General features: G+C 34.2%; 1 protein-coding gene across 1 annotated transcript in view; it reads right to left on the bottom strand.

Annotated features, from left to right (window-relative positions):
• Positions 1-24,235, bottom strand: part of Gria2 (glutamate receptor, ionotropic, AMPA 2) — a 54,456-nt gene that overhangs the window by 4,867 nt on the left and 25,354 nt on the right. The window contains exons 5-10 of the mRNA XM_013029817.1: positions 22,485-22,652; positions 22,126-22,230; positions 21,229-21,339; positions 19,639-19,845; positions 18,788-19,158; positions 13,501-13,699 (exon numbers count right to left, since the gene is read on the bottom strand). Of these exons, the coding sequence (XP_012885271.1) occupies positions 13,501-13,699; positions 18,788-19,158; positions 19,639-19,845; positions 21,229-21,339; positions 22,126-22,230; positions 22,485-22,652 (1,161 nt within the window). The remainder of the gene's footprint in view (positions 1-13,500; positions 13,700-18,787; positions 19,159-19,638; positions 19,846-21,228; positions 21,340-22,125; positions 22,231-22,484; positions 22,653-24,235) is intronic.

The following is a 24,235-nucleotide window of genomic DNA, read 5'->3' as shown; positions in this document are numbered from 1 at the left end:
CTGAGGGATAGCTCCCAGGCGCCAGAGTTCAGGCCCAATGACTGACAAAAAAAAAAGGTTTAGGAATTTGTTAATCATGAAACTTCGTTTGGTTTCTTGGAATTCATCAATAAAATAATTTGAAGAAAAAAGAGAAGATTAAAGGCTTTTAAGCCTCAATTCAGAAAAAAATATATATCTAGCATCCAGATGATGGTGGCTCATGCCTGCATACAATCGTAGTTTCTCATGTGATTAGGATCTGGAGGGTAATGGTTTAAAAACAGCCTAAGTAGAAAAGTCTATGAGATTCCATCTCCAAAATTACATATGACTGAAATGGAATAGTGCCTGCCATGCAAGCAAGCCAACCAAATGCAAGAATCTGCATTTGAACCTTGTTAGTAATAAGCAATATCTAGCTCTAGTGCTTTCATTAAAATACTTTATATGTCTATGATTTTGAATAAGAAAATACCCAAGATCTGATAATGCTACTTCATTTAGACCAAGAAATTTTATTAAATGAAAACAGCCATTTTTTAAGGTAAGACTTCACAGGAATTATAATGTATATACTATTTTTTAACTGTGCAGTATTTTATGCTGTAATTGTGAATAGAACCTGCAAATTATCTAAAAGCTTTAAAAATGCACACTACTGACACTGCATGAAGCTGTAAGATATGTATTTTTCCCCGAATTAGTTAATTCATTAATGAGTTTTGTAACCATGTAATATTTGCACGGATTTGGACAAAGGTATATAAGGAAGGTAGTTCATAAACAGTTTGATATTGTTAGGCTGAAAACTTCCTATCATTTCTGCTAGAGATGTATCAATTTGAATTTCATGGCTGTTTTTCAAAGAACAAGATGAATTTGATTATGTTTTGACTAGAGACAAGTCAAACTGTGTCTAATTGCTTTTAACAATATTAGGAAAATGGATAGATTGAACTAAACAGGTAACCGTATCATGCCCAAATACCTTGATCATCTCCAAAATCACATAAATGAAAACACTAACTGGTAGAAAAACAATGTAAGGACAAACTGTGGCCTAGCAGACAATTTAAGAACCTGCTTGCTAGATTAAATTATAATGATACTGTGTTAACTGAACAGTCATATTTTAATGCTTTCCCGAAGGTTTGTATTTTAGATCTAATGTCCATATAAGACAGAAAACATGTGCCCTTTGTCTCTTTAAGTCTGATTTAGAGCACTTAAATAATTTTTTAGTTATTTTATTTTTTAGTTACAACTAAAAAATAGTTGTAGACACTTGCCTGCAAATGACATAAATTATTCTTTCTGATAGCTGAATAAAATTTCATTGTGTGTGTGCGTGTATTTGTGTGTACTACCTAATCAATTGTGGTAGGACAAAAGAGTGTAGACAGATATGGACTATATACACTCAAACAAGCATATGGGCGTGCACACACACACACACACACACACACACATATACACCTACTAACACCTACACCACCAACACCACATTTTCCTGATCTACTTATTGGTTGTAGGGCATCTGGGCTGTTTCTCTAACTTGGCTTTTGTGCATAATGCCACACAAAACATGGATGTCTCTACTGAATCCTGACTTGTAATATGCTGCATAGATGACCAAGGGAGTATCACTGGATCATGTTTATTAGTTCTATGCTTAGATTTTTGAGGATTCTCCAAATCATCTTCCAGAATGGTCAAAAACTAAGCATATTAACATAAAGTAATTTGCCAAACACTGATCAAGTTGCTTCCACTAGCCACTTTGTGTGAACTTTGAAAACGGGCTCAATAGGAAATGGACTCATTAGCTTGCTCATGTAACTGTAACCCCTCTGTACAATATCTTTACAATAAAAAATATATATATTAAGAAAAAAGAAAAATACATGAAAAAATAAAGAAAATGGCCCGGCTGGATGCTAACTAACTTCTAAGCAATGTCTAAATTTGAACTCATTTCACTATAGTTGATGAGGAAGCACATCCCCATCATAGTTGTAAAACAAACCACATTGTTTCCTGTAATTTATAATATGAGGCTGAGTTTGGAACCAGAGATTAAAGCAAGGCATAGGAAACAGTGTTTTCATTAACTTCTACATGTCATGTTGCTTTGATTGCCATGAAAAACGCATAATACAATTTCACATTTTTACCATATTTAATATACAGTATAGTGTTAACTATACACATTGTTGAGCAACACAATGTAGCCAGGTTAGAACACACTGTTGTAGCATTTTGTAAGAACTGCACCATATTTAGCCCCTTGGAGCAAGTTTTTTGATTCTTTTTCCTCTTGTAGTTCCTGGGATCCTAGTGTTTTCCAACATTTTCTTTTTTCTCTCCCTCTGTTCTTTTCTTCCTTAAATCTAACTTCCACTCATGTCTGTCTATGCTCTTTTATCCTACCACAACCAAGTTTGTAGTACTTTTGCCAAAACAATCTTATACATGTTTACATTAAAAAACAATTCACATGCCCATGTAATCGTAACCCCTCTGTACAGTATTTTCAAAATAAAAAAAAACAATTCACATAAAATTCACATATAAAATACATAGATAGGCAAACAATGGTTAAAAAACACTTGTCTAGCAAGTGTGAGTTCTTGAGTGCAAACACCAGTAACTCCAAAAAAAAGGCTGTACTGATGACTTGAGTGAAAAAAATCTTAATTTTATTTTACCTTGATTCAAAGAGATATTATAAAACTGAGGACCCTGTTCATGATACTCAGAACAGAATGTGACACTGCCCTAAATTCAACCTATGCGTTGCTGATGTTGGCAATTACATTTTAATAAAAAACAGCCAAGAAATGAATACAGTATAGAAGAGTGACACAATTGTTAAAGCACTAAAATTCCAATGTTTGCTAGTAAAAATTTTTAAATATTTCCCTATAGACATTCCTTTGCTATTAAGTTCTGTTACTACGTGATATTAAACACTCTAGTGTGTATATTTAAAAGATTTATATTTGAACACTGAATTCCATGGTATTATTAATCAAGTGAGTGGAAAATATTTTTGAATCATTAATGTCATATGTATGAGTTAATTATGAACTTAAATTCTTGGATTATTTCTCTCTTTTGTTAAAATCAATAAATTAGCCATTGGAAAGGGTTCACAGATTATGTTACAGAAGTATGGCTTAATTTGTTTCTATGAGACTAATCTGTCATTTCCGATAAAACCAAATTTCAAATAACATTAAGTCATTTGTATTATTTCTAACTCTGTACTTACAATACTAAAACTAATGTGATTTCTAAGCTTCTTAAAAATTAAAATGTTTTTTTAAATAATATAACTATGTAATAAGTATTTTGGGGCTTGAGTATTTCAAATGATCAGTACTAGAATAGAAATTTAAAATCTCATGGTACATTTCACTCCCTATAATTAAAATCAAGATTCAAAGGTCAAGTAACTTTCCTCAATCATTAGTCTGTATAAGAAACAGAAATGAGACCCAGACCCAAGTGTCTGATACATGTATATTATATACACACACTGACTGTGAAATACATATTTTAAATATGCAATATTACAAAATTTAGGGAAATACATTTGTGTATGATTTACTGATAAATGATTTCAAAATAAATTACATTTTAGCAGCATTCTAGTCAGCTTGAGTGAAGTTAAGTCTTAGAATTCTTTTAGGCAATCTGAAATTACTGTCAGATATGAAAAAATAGTTAAATTAACACATGCATTCTTAATAGAACTATATCTTTTGGGAAAGAATGATTTTTAAAGTTTAAAATGCAAATGATTTTTATTTGTTTTATTACCCTTATGAATAGTAAATAATATTAGGAAGGGAACATTTTGTTGTATTGTAAGCATTGCATGAATTGGTATTATGAGAGAGAGAGAGAGAGATACAGACAGACAGACAGACAGACAGACAGAGAGCACAAATGATGCCCATGGCTCCACCGTTTGTTTTAATAGGGGTATTCACTGGGCCCGTCCAAAGATATTGCAAACAAATGGCTTTGGTATTATCAACCAATATGACAGCATGTATTATATAATCCTTGTGGCTTATTAGGAGAGTTGGGATTATCTGAATTAGGTTAGTCATTGATGAATATATCAATCACATTCAAAGAACATGATTAGGACTTAATGATCTACAAGCACTGTTCTGAACAGAATCTTCAATTATATTGTCATGCAACTGATTCTGTACAGTTTTATCTACTATGTTAGTCAACAATGGCCTTGCAGAAATAAATGGAATATTCCAAAAACATTCCAGATTTACAGATGTTATTAAGGTAGAAGACAAAAGCAATATTACTGTTGTATAAGACTGCAACTGGAATGTGATTCCAATCAATTCCTATCGACCAAATGGAAGATACAAGGCTTACCTCAAATTCATATTTTAAGTCACCGAGGTTTGTAGTGAACCACAAATATAGGACAACATATTAATTCAAACCACTAAAGTTTAATTCAACCACTACAGCTCATAAACTTGATAGTTTTAAATGGTCTTGTAGATAACAACTTTAATTACACATACACATACATGAAGGAACAATGTAAATAAGAGGAAGCCACTAAGAATGAGAACATAACAGTGTTGAGAAAACTCATGGTTTTGTTAGAGGTTTTGGTCTTTTTATCTTATTTTTTTAATTGTTTATGTTATTTGGAGAGTGGGCCTAACTAGCTCTCCTAGGCTGGTCTCAAACTCACCATGATGCTGTCTCTACAAGTGCTGGGGTTACAGGCATATACTCTACTTTCAATCAAAGCCTTTCTTTTTAATGATTATTATGTTTGTTATGTAAATATTGTACCTTTTGATGAATAGAGTGTCCAGGTTACAAGTAGACTGAAATGCTCTATGGATAGATAATATCACACTTATTGGAAATAAATTTTACAACTTGCGGAGGTACTGGGGGAGGAAAAGTGGGAGAAAAATGAGGGAGGGAGGTTCAACAAGAAATGTCCTTACTACTTTACATATGTACCTGAAACCCCTCTGTACATCACCTTGACAATAAAATTCAATTAAAAAATAAATTACATTCTAGATCTAGGTACCAATTTTAGAGATAATAGGAGCAACCTCAATAGAGAGCTTGAAGAATGATTATGGGAATTCATAATCCCAAGAATAGCAATGGGGAAAAGTTCAGAAAGAAATGGTAGTTATCTTCATATATTTTATGCATTAATCATATGAAAAAATTCACTTATTGAGAATGAGTACCAATGAATGAAAATATTTAAGAGGAAAATTTACTTTTTATGAAATCTGAAAATGACAATAAAAATTGTAAGGAAATAGAATTAGAGCCAGGTACTAGTGGCTCACATCTATAGTTCTAGCTACTTAGGAGGCTGTGATGTGAGAATTATGTGTCAGAGTCATCTCCAAATAACAAGCAAAAAAAGCCAGAATTGGAAGCATGGCTCCAGAGGTAGAGCACCAGCTGTGAGTGAAGCAAGAGAGTAAGGTCCTGAGCTCAAGCCACAATATTGGCAAAACGAATAAATAAACAAAAAAACTGAATTATATGTTAATGGTAAGTTAAAATTTACAAGGCATATAAGAATAGTTTGGATGGTAAATTCAATATATTGCACGTACTTTTAATAGGAACAGGATTTAGGAGCTATTTGTAATCCAGTGCCCATGTTTAATGATGACACAATGATTAGACATCATCAGATGACAGGAAAAGTTGAAGGTAGCCTCCTCAATATTTAAATTGAGCATCTGTACCCAAGCCAGCTTCTTCTATACAGAAAGAGAATGTTTTAAGTGTCTGTGTATGTGAATGTATATGTTCTTCACACAAGTCAAGGTGTAGGTAATAAAGGAAAAATTTGATTTTGTTGACTACATATTTTTTAAAGGCCATGAGAATCTTTTTTTTTTTACAAATGAACAAACTTTTAGGCAATAAAAGTTTTTTTGTTGTTGTTGTTTTGGGGTTTTTTGTTTGTACTGGGATTTGAACCCAGGGGTCTCACATCTATTGCCATCTGCCAATTCAAAGCTAGAATCACAAGCATACACCATCTCATCCAACTTGTTTCCATGGAGATGGAAGTTCGAGGCTTATCTGCTTTAGTGCCCAGGCTGACCTGGAAGACAGTCTTTCCCTACTTCATTGTTTTACATAGCTTGGGATGCTTTTGTACCCAGATATGGTCTTGTAAACTTTTCTGCTCAGATTGGCCTCAAACTGGAATTTCTCCTTCTCAGCCTCCCAAATAAGTAGGGTTGTAGGTGTAAGACATGACCATCTGGATAATCATAGTTGTTTTCTCCTTTTTTTTGTTTTGTTTTTATAAAACAGACCAATGCAAAGCCTTTATCACTAAGCTGAGAACCCAGGTGACAACAATCACCACATGCCCCATTGGCATTAAGAAGATTACCAGTAGTCTGGGATTACAAAAACAGAAAGAAGCAGAATAGGAGGGAAAAAAATACTTCTAAAAATCTTAAGAGCATTGGATTTTAGTAAAAAAACTGAAATAAACATAAACAAACAGGACTGAATGTAATTTTTATTTATGCCAGTATTGGGGCTTGAACTCAGGGCCTTGTGCTTTTGCTAAGCTTTTATACATTTTTCTGGTTTTACATTCTTAGGAAATCTGACACTCTATTAAGCTGTACTTCCACTTCTGGCTTTTTGCTGGTTATTTGGAGATATGAGTCTTATGAATTTGTTTTCTCCAGTAGGCTTATTTTTATTGAAATTTCTGGCTTATTTCGATTGAAATTTCTATGGAAATAAGCAACCACCTTTACCAGCAACTTCGCTTTGAATAATGACTTATTAGGAATAAGAGCAAGTAATGTGCTACAAATCAAATGTAAATGATAAATTACTTTAACATCATATTTCCTTTCAAATACCACAAGTCTAATCAAACAGTTCTTGATTGTTTAAGAGCAAAGCTCAAGTGGGTTGTAGAGGACTTGCCTAGCAAGAGGCTCTGTGTTCAATCCCCAGGAGAGAGAGAGAGAGAGAGAGAGAGAGAGACAGAGACAGAGAGAGAGAGAGTAGACAGACAGACAGACAGAGAAACAGAGACAGACAGAGAGAGAGACAGAGAGAGAGATTTTATCAGTACTATTTCAATTTATTTATAACTTGATTCTAATACACTTGAATTGAACAATTCTGTTCTCTTTTGTAGAGAGCTCCAGGAAGATGTTTATCACCATGACAACTGCTATGAAAGCTCTAGGGGAGACAGGCAGAGATGGTGATGCCTTTTTAGTTAAATACAATAATAAAGAATATTGAGCACTAAGTTGTATAAAGTACCAATGCAGTGCATTCTGAAATTCATTTTTTTTTCTGATGCATCCAAAAAGTAATTTTAAAAAATTTTGAAATGAAATATTTTAAACTTGTTTCTTTTTTAGTTAAACTTTCACTGTTAGATTATTTGTGCTCAGGATCTGCTTTTGGTGACAAATGGATGATTTCTTTTCAGTTGAATAATGTGAAAAGGCATCCTATGATGATTTTGAACTATTCAGTGTAACACAACGTGGTCTCTAAATGACCCAGACAGATGAAATAGAGAGCACACTGACATTTGTACACAATAGCTATGGGCAGAATACGACCAAAATAACTCACCCTGGAGAAAACCACCCCCTTGCACCATGATTATAATTCAGTGAGCAGATGTGCTTAGTACTTGGGCTGTTGGACACATGATTCAGTACAGCCTTTTGTGCATTTTGGGGGGCAGTTTTGGTGTTTGTAGTCAGATTCTTGTGCTTCTTAAGCTGGCCCTTTACTACTTGATCCATGCCTATAGCTCTGTAGTTTGCTCATTATTTTAGAAGTGAAGCTTAGAGAATGTATCTGTCTGAGATAACTTTGAACCTCAGTCTTCAAGACTTCTGACTACCTAGGATTACGGTGTGAACATTTTTTTGTTCCATTTTTAAGAAATTTGAGAACTGAATAGACTTCATGATGGTCCTTTCATGGAGTGATAATTTTAAAAAAATAATGGCAAGGTCTGCTAAAACAATGTCCTTCACTATATACTGTTCCCCTAGCTAGAACTGCTGAAATAAAACAGTATATTCACGCTCTTTCCACACAGCTTGGACTGAGCGTGTCCTTAAAGATGTCACAAATTCAGTGGCTCTTCAGATGTTCTGTAGAATGGTGAGAAAAATTAAAATGTCAGAGAAAGGAAAACTGCCAACCCAAGAGGAAATGATTCAACTTGTCCTAGATCATCTAGAGAGAGCCTGGGCAAGTGAGAGCTGGCAGCTGTGCAGATTGTTCTGCTATAATCAAGGCCCCAAAAAATGAGGAAGAAAAAATTTTATGGGTATGACAAACCATGCATGAGTGACTTCCAACAAATTCACAGAACTATTCATTGCTCATGTATTTCACTCCGCATTTATGTGGTGCCTTCTATTTTAAGAACTATTTAAATATTTAAGTATGGTGGAGGCCTATAAAGAGCCAATTTTGCTATGAGTAATTTTCCCTCTCTCTCTCTCCCCATATTTATATATTCTATAAATATAGATTATGTAAATATAGACATTATCATATTGATACATGTCTAATACACATATATTTATAGAGAGTTGCAGGTATAGTTATCTATAGTTCTATATACCTCTATCTATACATATTTATCTATCTGTTTCTCTATCTGTGTTGCTCTGTCTACGGCTTACTTCAGTTCCAGATTTAAGAGATATAAGATGCATATGCATGCACTGATATTTCTGTCTGCAGAGAAATAAGAAATACAGTGACTGCACCTTATATAAATGATCACTAGTATCAGGAATAAAAAATACTATGAAGAACAATCGTACATAATCATGAAATTCTGTACAGCATATTAAAAAAGAAGTTATATTGTATTATTGCTAAACACAGACAGTAATTGGAAAAAAATTTAATGAAATAGCACTTAATATTGCTCTCTAAGGAGCTGTCCAAATGCTAGAATACTTCTTTTGTAATTATATTTAAATGGTAATTTCATATGTAACTATAAATCAATGTATTTCATGCCACAAAGTTGCTATCTTTAAATGATAATCTCAGTTTTTATACTTTTCTGGTAGTCATGATTATTATATAGTAAATTACATGCATGTGTATAGGTATATGTGTATAATGTATCTGTATCTATACCTATTAATGTATATGTATATTTATAAGAAAAAAGTTTAAACTAATCATTTCACTCTGGTATGGAACAGTTGTTGAACAGTAGTCATCTGTCACTTAGGCTATTTCTAAACTCTGCAAAAAGTCTATGCATATGGTTAATGCTAGAATAGTAAAAAAGATTATAATATTCAATTTATCTGTCCAAATGAATTTTACTTCCTAAAATAAGAAATAAAGCTCCATCATTTCACCAATGTTGGAATCTTTGCAAAGATTCAGGTTCCTGCATCTTCTTAGAGGAGGGAACCAGAGGCAATAAGAAGATTGCACTGTCATGGATTTATGACAGGCATGAAGAGAAGATTCTATTCTAATAGTTAATCATTGTACTTCATGGATGGACAAGCCAATGACAGTTTTATGTACAAAAATCAAAGCCTGCCTGAAAAATCTTTGTTTCTGTGGGAACATAATGTATATGTCCTTTATAATCATTGTCTACACAAAATCATATAATTGACAATCTGCCCTACTTTACTGAGAGAAGAAATAAGCAAAATGTGATATTCTAAAAATAGCATTTACTAATTGAAAGTCTAACTCTCTCCTAATTATAGGTATGTTACTGTGGCCCTATAATTAAGGACGTTATCATTCACTGCATAAGAATGTATGTCGGTTTCATAAGCAGAAAACCATAGCAAAGGAAAATGAAGACTTTATGCTTTATATCTCATCATTGTCACAAGATTGGCCACCATTTCCTTCCTCTTTTTTGTAGAGCCATCTCAATATTTCCATAATACTTTATTGATTGTCATTGCAGAAAATTATTAGAAATCTTACAGTTCAAAATCAACTTCTAAAGCTATTATATATGCACTGAACTCAATAAAATAATATTAATATTTACTATTAAGTGTTTATTATGAAATTCAAAATTAGTTTAGGCTTTATCTGAACCACTAATATCATCTCAGTACAACAGGGCATCAGTATAAAACAGAAATTTGATATAAGGTGCTTTAACCCCAATAAAGTTATATTGTAAAACCATTAGGTAATATTCCATAATTCTGAGTATTCATAATTCTTAGTTTTATTTTAGAATTGATCATTCATTTTAAATGGCTTTAAATTATTTTTCAGTTTCAGTCATCATTTGAAATTTGAACCATGCCTTAAATTCTCAAATCCTTTTTCCTAATATAAATTCCAAGACACTTGCTATTATTAAAACAAGTAATTGACTTTATTAACTCAGTAAAAATATAAGAAAGAATATAACCAATGTTTGAAACCCTAAGCTCTAAGATAGTATAAAAATGGAAATGTTATCAACAAATTCAAAATAAGGCATATTATAAAACGTCTAGAAGATTTAAGATCAGAAAATGGCAGAAACATCTCTTTCCATGTTTAATTTGTTGTTTTATTGGGTCTTAGGAGTGAAAACAGAGAACAAAGCACACAATGTACATCTTCAGTCTGGTTTCAGCCCACGTCACCTATGCTCTCTTTCTTCCACCCTGTCTTGAAGGTACCACACAAAGGAAGCTCCAAATTCCCTAGAGCTGAAGGACAGATGGATTTAACATGGGCAGTGAATGTTAACTTTAGAGAGAGAAGTCAGAACTTCAATCATACCTCAGCTAAGAGACTCTAGGCCACACTAGGGTTTGGCAGGGGCAGGGGAAACGTATAACAGAAATCGAATCACTTTTGTCTTTAAAATGTCTGAAATGATTATTAAATACATTGAATACATTTTATGTAACTCTAATTAGAAGAAATTCCTTGTCAGAAAGGAAATCTAATAATCAATTACCCTATACTAATGAAAAAAAGTATATGTGAAAAGTATGATACTTAAAGATACAGCTGGAAAATTCCAGTATTTTAGAAAAAATTTCAGAGGTCAAAGCAAAAATAAAGATTTTTCTCATTGCCATCATGGTGCTCAATACATAGATAGTAAATTAATGTAGGTAACAAACTTGCTCAAAATTATTTAAGAAGTAGCAAACCCTTTTTATTCAATCCAACTTGGAGAGATAAACTTTATACATATTTTTTCACACTGTAAACATGTCATTTCAGTGAAAGAGTTTAACAAGTTCCCCTTTCTATCATGGTGTATTTTATGTTCAGTGATTGCAATACAATAAATACTGTGGCCTTTAAATGACTAGGAGCCCACACTTCTTTCTCTAGATAAAAGAGATGTAACGAACCACCAAGAAATGCAGACACTTCACCCATGTCATTTCATGAAGTTCCTTTAGGAGGAGCTGTTGAGAGACCCTGTAAGGAGCTATGAGGGCCTGCCTGCTTTTCAATCTTTACTAACATTCAACCATCACGCAAATGAGCATGGATAGACCAAAGTGGTAAATACAGAGAGCTCTGTGTACAAAGAAAAGTTTGTGGAAAGAACCTTAATTAGGAATAAGACCTTAGTTTAAACAATTTGTTTTTTCCCTTCCCCTCCGCAAATTATACAAACATCAAAAACAGTGAAAACAGGGGTTATACCATGGGGAAGGGACATACAAAGCAACAAAAAAAAATCACAGGGTACCTTATAAATAAGTTAGAAACAATAGCAAGAAAGAAAAAACCATTTGTGTTCTTATCTTGGGGTTCATTTCGCTTAACATCTTACCTGACCTTTAACAGGGATACAAGTTGACTCAATGCAACAATGAGATGTATAAGATGCTATGTCAAAAAATGAACTTTACAATTTAGTCAAGGTGCAGGACAGTGTAGTTGTGAGGATGGAAGGGAAGAGGTGGTAGGGGAAAATCAAAGGAGGAGACAACAATGCTTGATAACAAATGTACTCATTACATTGCTCATGTAACTGTAATTCCCCCTCTGTACAGTATTTTCACAATAAAAACTTATTTTTTTAAAAAAGTCCTTAGCTTATGTGTTAGCTGACTGACTGTGCTAAATCCCTAAAATTATCTGAGCTTTAATGATGCATAGAAGTTAAACAAAAACCATTGCCCACATATATTAGTCTATGTCTGATACTATCACACTTATTGAAGCCATGATATTTTTTTTAAAACCCTTTAGGTCAAAATACTGGGGCTAAAAAACCAACATTAGGCAGCAGCATATCTGGTCTCTGGTAAGAGCTTTGTTAAAACCAAGTAGAAAAGGAGAAGGAGAAACAGACACATGCAGGAGACCAAGTACACAAAGAGGCCTTGCTATACAACAATCTGCTATTTCAGAACTAACATAAGTCCTTAAGAACTAAATTAATCCTGTTCAAGAGCAGTACCACTCATGACCTAATCACTGATTGTGAGGCCTACTCTCTGAACTCTCTACTACCTCAACCTCAGCACAAAGGAAACAAAGATTCTAGCATATGAACACTTTTGCACTTAAGTGGAAGTTCTTAATGACATAATCAAGATCCTACCCCCTGGGGTACATACCCTGGTTGTACTCATTAGCTGTGTATTTTTCATCTGGTACCTTTCCTCTACCATACCTTCAGCCCCAAGTTATTTGTAACCAAAACCCAGAAACAATGTAACCTAAAATAGGGTTCATGTTATTTTCCTACTGCTTTGACCTTTGGCCAAGATCTCACTCAAGCTCAAAAATATTCAAAGATCCATGTGGGCTATCAGTGATCATAATATGCCATATATACGGGCCAGAGTTAGTCGGCTGTATTTAAGCATTTTCATACATTGTTATAGAAACAATTATCCCAGCATTAGGCACATGGACTTATCCAGAGTATGTAAGATCACAAATTAAAAGAAGTTAGAATTTCACTTACATATATAGTTGAAGGCCTATGTTAACTATTCCTTGAAGGGTTTGCATGACAAAATTAGAATTTCCACATTAGGATCATAACAATATCCTGACATGGAGTCAACATAACATGTAAATGTGGGTCTTTCAATCACAAACTACACAAAATATGTGCAATCATAATTATGCAAAACAAAAGATAACAAAACAATAATATAAGCATCTATATTTTGCTTTAATTTTAACAAAAGATAACAAAACAATAATATAAGCATCTATATTTTGCTTTAATTCCCAAAGGACAATCAATTTTAAGGAGACTAGGTTTCCATGGCAATATTGTGCGTTGTTTTTCTATGTCTTAGGAATGAATAAACAGAAATAAAGCCATGGACAGGGATAAGGAAAGAACAGAGGTAGAGATGGCAGTGAGATTACTTTTATATATTATCTGTACATAGACCATGGGAGGAAGGAGAGAATTTCAAGAGGTTAAATTTTAGGAACAAAAATCTGAAATTACAAAGCAGAATCTCTTACCCTGAAAAACTCTTTAGTGGAGCCAGAGTCTAACGTCCCATAAGCAATCTCTGTTTGCTTAGAAAGGTCCTCAGCACTTTCGATGGGAGATACCATCCTCTCTACAGTCAGGAAGGCAGCTAAGTTAGCCGTGTAGGAGGAGATTATGATCAGGGTAAAGAACCACCACACACCTCCAACAATGCGCCCAGAGAGGGATCTAATAACAAGTATGAAATGGATTTGTAAAGTGAAATGAATGACCTAATAAAAAATCAGGTTAGTAACAATATACAAATATTAACTTAAAAGGGAACATTTCACTTCATACTTTTCATATATTTCACTTCATATTTTTCATATGAAGCTAGAAATTAGTAAAAAATTTTAGGCACAGAATAGAAATTAGCTAGTTTGGATGACATATTCACCTGACACATTGGGATGAAGGACTCTTTGGAACTCATCACAGCTTGATGCCCAAATAGTTTAGGATATGAAATCCCACAATGAAATAATTTTTAAAAATGTGTAAATAATTCACCATATACTTGTAATACATTATCTACATAGTTATACATGAGCCATATATTAAAAAGTAGGCCATTAAAGCTTATGACAATATTTACCAAAAAAAGAGAAAGAAAAACATAAAACATCCAAACAAAGAAAGAGGATGAAGCAGAGATGTTGATTTAAGTAATTTAACCACAGGAGTTCTAAACCCCCCAAATACCCCAAAGTTTTATTAGGTTTCTGTGTGTACAAGTTATAGGTGTTTGACAACATAGAGGAGAGAAAAAGGGGGAGAATGTTACTACAAACAAAATGGTTGGCACAAAACCTAACTCTTAATATATAAAAGTAGATATTTTCATTGTATGAGCCACTATGACCTAGTTACTTCTGTTTCCTTATTAAGAATAAAAATCAGCCGAGCGCTGGTGGCTCACACCTGTAATCCTAGCTACTCATGAGGCTGAGATCTAAGGATCACGGTTCAAAGCCAGCCCGAGCAGAAAAGTCTGTGAGACTCTTATCTCCAATAAACCACTCAAAAACCGGAAGTGGCACTGTGGTTCAAGTGGTAGAGTGCTCGCCTTGAGCTGAAAAGCGCAGGGACAGCGCCCAAGCCCAGAGATCAAGCCCCACAACCGACCAAAAAAAAAAAAAAGAATAAAAATCACCCAAAGAAAACAAGGTAGTGAATATTTACAAGTTTGTTAAGATAAAAATTTCTTGCATGAAATATAACAAACTAGCTAGCAATATTTCTGTGACCATATCTTCTTACACACAAGGATTTTCAAAAGTTTGAATTACTAGACATCTCAAGATTCCCAATAACATACCTAAAATTTGAAGTACATAAATCTAGATGTGTAAATACAGGAAAGGAATTTACTGTATTATTTTAAAACATTTTATAAAATTCTAAATTTAATAGGGAATCTAAATGCAATTATTTCAAATATTGTTGTCATTAACAATGCTCTAGAAAATTAGACTTGAAGATGTAATCTTTCTAAAATTTGCCATCACAAAAAATTTATCAATGTATCCCTTAAACTAAATCTACTGTCAAAGCATTAAGAAATACACTATTTTCCAGGAGCCTATAATCCTGCGTTCTCAGAAGATTGAGATCTGAGAATCATGGTTTAAAGCCAACCTAAGCAAAAAGTCTATGAGAATTTTTTTAAATCTCCAATTCACCAACAAAAAAAAACCCCTGGAAGTTGAGGTATGGCTCAGATGATAGAGTGCCAGCCTTGACAAAGCTTGAGACCCTAAATTCAAGCCCCAGTACCAGCAAACACTCTCTCCCTCTCTCTCCTTTTCCCTTCCTCTTCTTCCCGCTCCTTCCCTCTCCTTCCTTCCCTTTCTCTCTCTCTCTCTGTCTCTCTCTCTCTGTCTCTCTCTCTCTCTGTTACAGTGGACAGTAATAGGTCAAAATTCTTGAGGGATAGTGATAGGATACACCACTCAATCACAATAAGGGGCGGAAAACCAATTAAAAGGAAAATTTTTTTACAATAAAAATTTCTATTGTTTGAAATCAGAGAAGTGCCAATGAAAAAATGAGATTTATAATACATCTGTGAAATGTGTACATAAATAAGCATTATAGGATATAGAGTTAAATATGTCTCACACTACATTTTGCAAGAGATTTGACAAACTTTTTGAAAAACTTTCATGTAGACATAGCTACCTTCAAAATGTTCACTGTTTATCCCAATAGCACAAGGGAATGGGTGAAATAGAGGACATGTGTCTTTTATGGAGAAGAGCAGATGCACCTCTTTACTTCTTAACATAAGGGTAGGTCAAGTGCTGTTTCTGACTATATGCCACAAGATAACTTAGCTATGTTTAAAAATAATTTGCTCCAGTTGTAAAAGTAAACACAGTATCATCAGTCATCCTCTGTTCAAGTGCTTAAGAATACTTAATGATATTAAATATGTTAATTGATTTCAAATGTAAAAGGAGCTCAAATCTTTACTGGATTTATAAGTCCCAAAGTGAAAAGCATTGGGTGAATTTTTTCATAAAATGTATATGTTTTCAATGTTTGAAGAACATCACTTAATGCTTTTTGAAAGAGTTCTGAAGAAATTATATGAAGAGGAGAAAGTTCAATTTTAGTTTATGATGTAGATAAAATTGTTTCCAGAATTAAACACAAATGTTACACCTCTCTTCATATACACTAGAGAAACAGTAAGTACAGAGATACTATCAATTTTTTTCAATGCCTTTAAATCTCTTTAATCTTTATTTTTAACAGTTATTAAATGACATATACTTTAGTATTCAAGTTGTTTAGATTGAAGGGAAAAACCCAAAGCAGCCAGGAGAACCAAAAAATCATATTTATAGAAATATGATCTAACTCTTTTGTGATTCGCTCTTCAGAAAACTGTATCTTATAGTAAAAAGATTCCAAACTTAATTTCACACAAATTGCCTAGTCAAGAAGTTCAATAAATCATTCTGCTAAAATTTAAGTGTGTTCTATTAATATTAATGATATAGTTCGATATCACACTTTACTTGGAAAAGTATGATAAATATTTTTTAAAATATTTAAGGAGGAATTGGAACTATGGCTCAAAGCAGTAGAGCACCAGCCTTGAGCAAAAAAGAACTCAGGAACAGTGCCAAGGTCCCAAGTTCAAGTCTTACGACCCACAAAAATAAATAAAATAATTCAATTTAATTTAATTATTTAAGGAGAATTTCTATAGTGACCTGCATTTCAGAGCTCTTTGAAAGGGTAATATCCTGTTCTACTCTTACAACATGGAGCAATACCATAATCTAAAATATGACACTTTGGTTCACATAAAATGCCATTAAATTTACCAGCACTTTGCTTTATGTTCAAGCAAATGATTAAAACATATAGAACACAAGGAAAAAGTGTTTTAGTAAAGTTGGGCTTGCTTATATATTTCTGAGATGAAATCCAATCAACATTAAGGAAATATATTCTACTTAAAATACCTGTATATCTCACTGAAGAATAAAAATTACTACCTGGGAAATTGCAATGAGTCATGACTCATGAATGGAATCAAAAGAACATAAAGAAAATGCCCTGAGTTGAAAGCAGGCTTGATAAAAATGAAGCGCCTTCTATGTGTCATAATTTATCTTGGGATATTGTGTTTCAGTCACTTGCTACAAAGATTTCCCACTCTATGACAGTACTGGGCTTGAAAAATACTATCTGTAGTGCCATGATGCATGACAGACCAAGAATTGTAGGAATAGTGACCAGTGGATTCTATTTTACCATATACTCCCCCATATTCTGAACAGACAAAGCATAATTTATGTCACCCAGCATAATAATCTTATATCTGAGAATTTGTTAACACAATACATAGAAGGCTTTCTTACCAGTGGTGAACCATTTTTGGTATGTTGTAGACAAAAGTATTTTTGACACTTGAATTTGTTTACATGTATCATTATTAGAAATTTCTCTGCATATCTGGAACTTAGATAACTAAATACCTAGATGTAATTGTAATCTATAGGTTGTCAGAGATGTAGTATGTACAAGTGTGTGCAAGTGTATGTATCACACAACCCAGAAAGATATTATTGACATATTTCTAATTTAGTGAAGTCCCACAGAGAAACTTTAGGGAACATTGTAGGACCAAGATTTTGGCTTTAGACTTCTAATTTTTTAAATGTTGTTTAAAAAAATAATTGAAGAATCATGCTGTTGATCACTTCTGTCTAGATGGTATATGTCCTTTCACTCCGTGAAATCTACTAACATGCTTTTTAAATAGCATACTTTTTTGAATATATACTTTTTTGAAATCATTCATTTGTAATTCACAAAACTGCTAAAAAAAAAAACTAATAGTGTAATGAATTAGAATCAGAAAAGGCACATTCTTCACTGGGTAAGATAGTCCTTAGAATCCAGAGAGGGTAATCTAGTCCAAATTAAACTGAGCCAATCAATAGACTAAAATCTATTTTGGCTTTACATGTTAAAATTATCACACCAGAAAATAGGTGAGTTATTGATCTGAAAAACCCTATATAGTTTTCTTCCTTATTCATATATGAATAGCAACAACAGCAATAAATGCCTTCTGATGAATGTGTTATAATCAGGGTTTATAGGATGAAATCTAAATCTCTCTTAATGAGAACATATCACATATATTTATCTCATTATGTGTATATTTCCATTTATTATGGCACAGGCTTCTATAATGAAGTCTTCTCCCTGGTTTTCAAGATACTCAGAAAATATGTCATATTCTTTGAATCCATCTATCTTACCTTAAACTGAATTTTATGTCTTTCCCATACCATTTCCATGAGATGAAGTTGGAAAAATAAAAGAGATGGAATGTGTATGAATGAAGTTTTGTCTAACAAGATGTTGTTTCTGTAGTTCATAAATCACATTGCCCATTTTCCCAAATACAGGTCTGTGTTTCAACACACAGATGACTGTAAATTGAGAATATGCAGCAAAAACACGGTACCCCTCCAAGAAGGCATGGAATGAGAGGAACCTTATGCATTTTGTAGCCTCTCCATGGTGTACATAATTTCACCAAGGAAATAAATGATCAATATTCCAAGAATATTGCTCAAATATTTCTCAGGCTTACGCCGATGGTCAAAGTCTGTCCTTTATGCATCTTAAATTGGCTGGACAAGCAGTCGGCAGCTGATGACATCTTTACAGTGAATTCATATACACCATGAATATCTTCTGGAGACCTAAAATGCACAAAGTTGAAGCAGATGAGTAACCAACCTTGGCGAAATATCGCATCCTTGCTGCATAAAGGCACCCAAGGAAAACCAGAGACTATTAAAAATCCCAAATTCATTAGTTGATTCACTACTCTGTGTTTCTCTTCCATCTTCAAACTCCTCAGTGTGCCACTCGTAGGGACTAAATCTGCTGACCAGGAATAAAACTACACTGACCCCAATGTAGGCAAAAACAATGCACATCCAGATCTCATAGGCTAAAGGATCAAGAAATGAAAACACTCCTGGTTTGGACTTCTGAGGCTTCTTGATCATGATAGATATCCCGAGGCTCATGAAGGGCTTGGAAAAGTCAATCACTTCTTCTCTCACAAGAGTAATGGTTAGTGGGGCAATTGCAATGTCAGCTTTCTGTAAAGGAAACAAAGGAAAAGTGATAGAACCCAGAATGTGGTCAGAAAGGGGTCTTGGTTACATTATGGGATGGATGGGTTAGGAAGGGAATTTTGAGAAGTGGCAATAACTGTTGCTCTGGTCAGATCCCAACAGGCAGAAGAGTAATGTGTTTTCTAGTCTTCCTAAGTGAAGGCTTTCTCTAGCTGACGTGGCCAGGATAGTAACACAACTACATCAAATCTATGCCGGGCAGCCTACAGATAATACCTATGGAGTATATAGTTTTACAACTGATGACATGTGCTAATCTGCAAGTCAATCTGCAGTTTACTTCTGGCTTCCCTTTTCAAATGTTGACAAGTCAGTAGGAGGATTTTTAGAGTAATGTGGCATGCCAGTAACTTCAGTCGTGGGAACTGTGGAGGGAGGGGTTGGCCATTGTATAAACAACAGTGCAAATGGAATGACTTTAACTATGAGGAGAGCTATACTTACCCCATATACAAGTTCTCCAACCATCCCATTCCAAATTTTCGTGTCTGCATCCCTGGCCCCATACTTGCCATCCCCAACAATGGTCAACTTGTACTTGAACCCACAATGTTTGGCGATTTCTGCAGCCAGGTCAACACAGTAGCCCTCATAGCGCTCATTGCCCTCAAGCATTTCATGGTTCTTCTTCATCATAACATATGGAGATTCCTATGTGGAAAGAAAAGACTTTGGCTGATTAAAACAGTGAACTGTGTAGTATCATTGAGTTGTGTCCCATGGCTTAAGAACAACTTATTAGCAAGATACTATGGAGCATACATCACAAGGAAAACATTACAAGGGAAAAAATATAATCTTAATGATGCTGAAACAGAGGTCCTCAAATGTCATTAAAATTGGGATAGCTGTGCTTTGCTATAATAGAGTAAAAATATACTCAAATCACTTGTAACTCCAAGAACTTATTTTATTCAACGTTGGATTTATCAGAACCTTATTTAAGATTAAATTTGCATCAGCTCCAATAATTCATTTCTATCCCATGGGTACGTTTTTCAGGTAAAAATCAGTCCCATAGCCAGTGATACACCAAGTGAAAGATGCTTGCCACAATGACAGGCTGATTCTACCACTGAAAGTTTCAGAGCTCACTTGGAGTATGAGATGCTGCAGAGGTAGCTAGAGAGTAGCTCTCCTACAAACACAAGAAAGGTGACTCTGCACAGTCTAATAACCACTCTAAGTCCTTGGGAAGTGCTATCAAGGATATTTAGTATCTCAGTGAGATGTTGTTTCAGTGACATAATGAAACTGAGAATCCTCAATTGTGGAATTCGTACTTATTAAGTGCCTACTGACGTTTATCCAAATCTCTTATCAGCCTGTCTATATTTGCATCTCATATTATTAGGATAATGATTCCACAAATTTATTTTCTCATTGCTAAAGTAAAACAGAATGCAAGTACTTTGTTATACATTCATGTCCTGTAAAGAACTCCATTTTTCTCCATCTCTCTTTTCTAACTGTCATCCTGATTCACAGTTCCTTTCTATCAATCCAAAGCCAAGATACTCTAGTTGTAGTTCAATTTTACCTCACTCATTTAATATTCATTGGTTTTTATATTGGGCCTATGCAAATCACTTCATCCAAACTAGGGGTAAACAAAGGGATCAAGTTACTCATTAAAGAGTTCATTCATTTATTAGGAAGAGAAGTTGAAGGCATCATTACCCTGTATAATAAATGGAAGGATTGTGTTGGTGCAGAGTGAAGTAGGAATGACACCTAAAGGAATACCAAGAAGATGATAAAGAATTCCTTCAGACCACTCGCATGAATAGCAAAGCATGAATTGTCTGTCAAGCTAGTGTTAAATCTGGCAAATCTGTCAAACATTTTGAATGCTTGAGCTTGAGCTTGTGCTTGGGTATTCTGTTTAGTTGACTAAATATAGAATAGATGATTATAACATTGCAAAAGAAGCTCTGCATTAGGTTTCATCCTATAATATAAATAGCAGCTTTCCTTGGCAGATAATTTTTATAAGAAAAAAAATGTCCAGCATAGGCAAATGTAGCTAATTACCAAAATTGTCGTGACAACAACAGTTTTATTCTCAAGCCCAGAAGTGTCATTTCCAGAAGGGAGCTCAGTAAGGGTAACAACCATTTTGTCCACTTCACTCCAATAGCCAATCTGTAAAAGGTCACAGCAGGTCAGTATATGAATATATGACCTCTCTATTAAAATAATTATATTTAAACATATATCTGAGTCCAAAATTATACCCACATTAATTTCTTATAGCTAGCTTCTTCATATTTCCTTTCCATATTTCTATGGGTAATTTTTTTGGAAATGATCATGTAGAGATAAGACATTCTAAACAGTTAACTATTTTTGTGCTGGTACTGGGGCTTGGTACTGGTACTTAGGGCCTCACACTGTCACTTAAATGTTTTCACATGTGGCTGGTGCTCTTACCACTTGAACTACATTTCTACTCTTGGCTGGCTAATTTACTGATTAATTGGACTTTTCTGCCTGGGCTGGTTTCATACCATGATCTATCACATCTCAGCTTCCCGAGTAGCTAGGCTTCCAGGCATGAGCCACCAGCCCTTGGTAAACTGTGACTTTTTAACATTAATAGTTAAAAGAACATTGTTGAATTGGTCAGTTACATGCTTATTTGTAGATCTGGGTTTTTGTTTTTCCTTTGGAAGCTACTAAACTTTTAGCAGTAGTTCTTTTCCTTCTCATTAAAGTATTTTTTTCCATTATAGCCCTAAAAGTATAAAGTTTTACTTACAGGTAATTTTTGGGGGTTTCCATATCAAAGAAAGTTTTAAAAAAGTTTAAAAAGTCTGCTACTAGGAGTGGCTAACCTCATTGTAAACATTCTCTACTGGACTCTTTGGAAGCTCAAAGGTGAGCTAACACCTACTCACAACACCTGCCTATAAACCTCTAAGGATTTACCTTCCGTGGCCCATTAGTTTTGAGTTCCATGATGTTAATGGTGTAGTTTATTCTTTTTCCATTCTGGTCAAACTTTATGTTTCCTGACAAACCTTCAACCTGAACCTAATGATGAAATGAAAAGAAGAGTTACAAATCTACTCCAATGGAAAAGCAATTCTACAGATTACTTTCACTGGACTCAAGTGGAGAAGATTATATTATTAAACTTTCTTTCCATTCTTCAACCTACCTTTTGGAAGAAATAATGTGACCTATAAGTTGAAGATAAGGAATAAAACAAGAATGACTAGTTTGGCAGGGAAAAAAGTGTTAATGACCATATGAAGCCATCATTACCAGCATTTTATGACACTGACCTGTTTGAGAGCCCTCTCTATTTCCACACCCTGTCCCCAGGGCACTGCTGGGTTGGCCAGGCAGTCTCCAGCATTGCCCCTACGGGAGATTTCAATTCTTTGCTTCCGTAGATTTCGGAATGCTTCAGTCATCACTTGGACAGCATCATAAGTCAGGGCAGAAGTGTACTGAAAAGGAACACACATACATCATAAGAAGGGGAGAAAAGTCAGAACTTCACTGCACATGCATAATTCAGACTGCCCTCGGCTTCACGTATGAGGCAGGCCAAATCCAAGGAACTAAACACAGCATCTGCATTTAGAGAACTCAGAATCCAAGAGAGGCAGAGGAATGCCAGACTATGGAATGCACTCTCGACTCTTTTCTAACTGATTTCTCATTAAATCATTGCCTTAAGGCTGGGTATGATGATGCAAAAATCTCAAATTAACAATAAATATTTCTTCATCATCTAATGAAAGATTCATTTGTCAATAATGGGAAGAATACATATTTTCTCTAACCATGTGTGTGGATAGATCTTGGAAGCAGTTATGGAAGCTCCCTTAGTGGTTTTTACAGTCACATGTAAACGGCACCAAACTTCATGATTTTATTTCCCATTTTTAACAATCATCTGTCCAAACTTATGATATTCAGAGTTCTTTGGAACTAAAACCAAGCAGTAAAATGCTACCTGTGTACAGAATGTTAGTGGCTGAAGAGGTTTGAACATGGGCAAATATGTTACCCGCTATCATCACAGACAGGGCTATTGTAAATGAACAATACAGTTTGATCTTAAAGTTTTACTGAATGCTAAGTAAATTTCTTTTATCATTTTCAGTTTTAAGTTACTCAACTGTAGAGGAAATCCAGAAACAAATCCACAGAACTTTGGAAATGACAAGTGTGCACCCCATGCCCAGTGATTGTTTGGGATGGAGTGTCAAGAAATTTTTGCCCAAGCTGGCCTCAAACCCAAATCCCCTAATCTCCTCCCACGCAGTTAGGATTATAGGCTTGAGCACTGCACCTGTCCCTTATATCCTCTTTAATAAAAAGGGATATAAGACATGGCTCAAGTAGTAGAGTGACAGACGAACAAAAATGCCCAGCAAGAGGAGATTGATTTCAAACCACAGTACCAGCAATAATAATCATAATCATAATAATAAAATGCAAAACAGATGAATAGATTTTTTCCAAATATCTTACAATATCCATATTTCATTTTTTAAATATGTTATATCTCAATTTTTTCAATCATATCTATTTGAGGCAAATATCACAAGGGCCAAGTGGCAAATACTTCTTCAGGTATATAAAAGCAAATATCAGATATATTGAGGCAAAAATGTAACATCAGCACCTATTTGCCTCACTTCTGTTTCTCTAGGAGAAAATAAAACAATTGATTGATTTGCTTTCTTTAAAAAGCAATCAGTTCATTGCCAACTTAATTCTAACATTGATGTCTAAGTTTCTGAATGGATAATAGAAACTAAACTGAACAAATGAGATGCTAAGAAAATATTGCAATTTACATTAAAAATATGATAATAGCTGAAAGCCAATATCTTCATTGAGTCAGGCCACTCACATAACTGGAAGAAATCCATAAAAGTTATCTACTAAATGGTTTAGAGGTCCACAAATGTTGATGAACTACATTAAATAAGATTAGGTTGAATGAACTAAAAGCATTTAGATCCATGCAGCCCATTCTCATTAAGCTTCAGAAGAAGGGCTCAGTGGGAAGAAGAGT

Source organism: Dipodomys ordii, unplaced genomic scaffold, assembly GCF_000151885.1.
Source record: "Dipodomys ordii isolate 6190 unplaced genomic scaffold, Dord_2.0 Scaffold123, whole genome shotgun sequence".
Lineage (NCBI taxonomy): Eukaryota > Metazoa > Chordata > Mammalia > Rodentia > Heteromyidae > Dipodomys > Dipodomys ordii.
The sequence above is the reverse complement of the archived record's forward strand: the minus strand, read 5'-3'. Positions and strand labels throughout refer to the sequence as shown.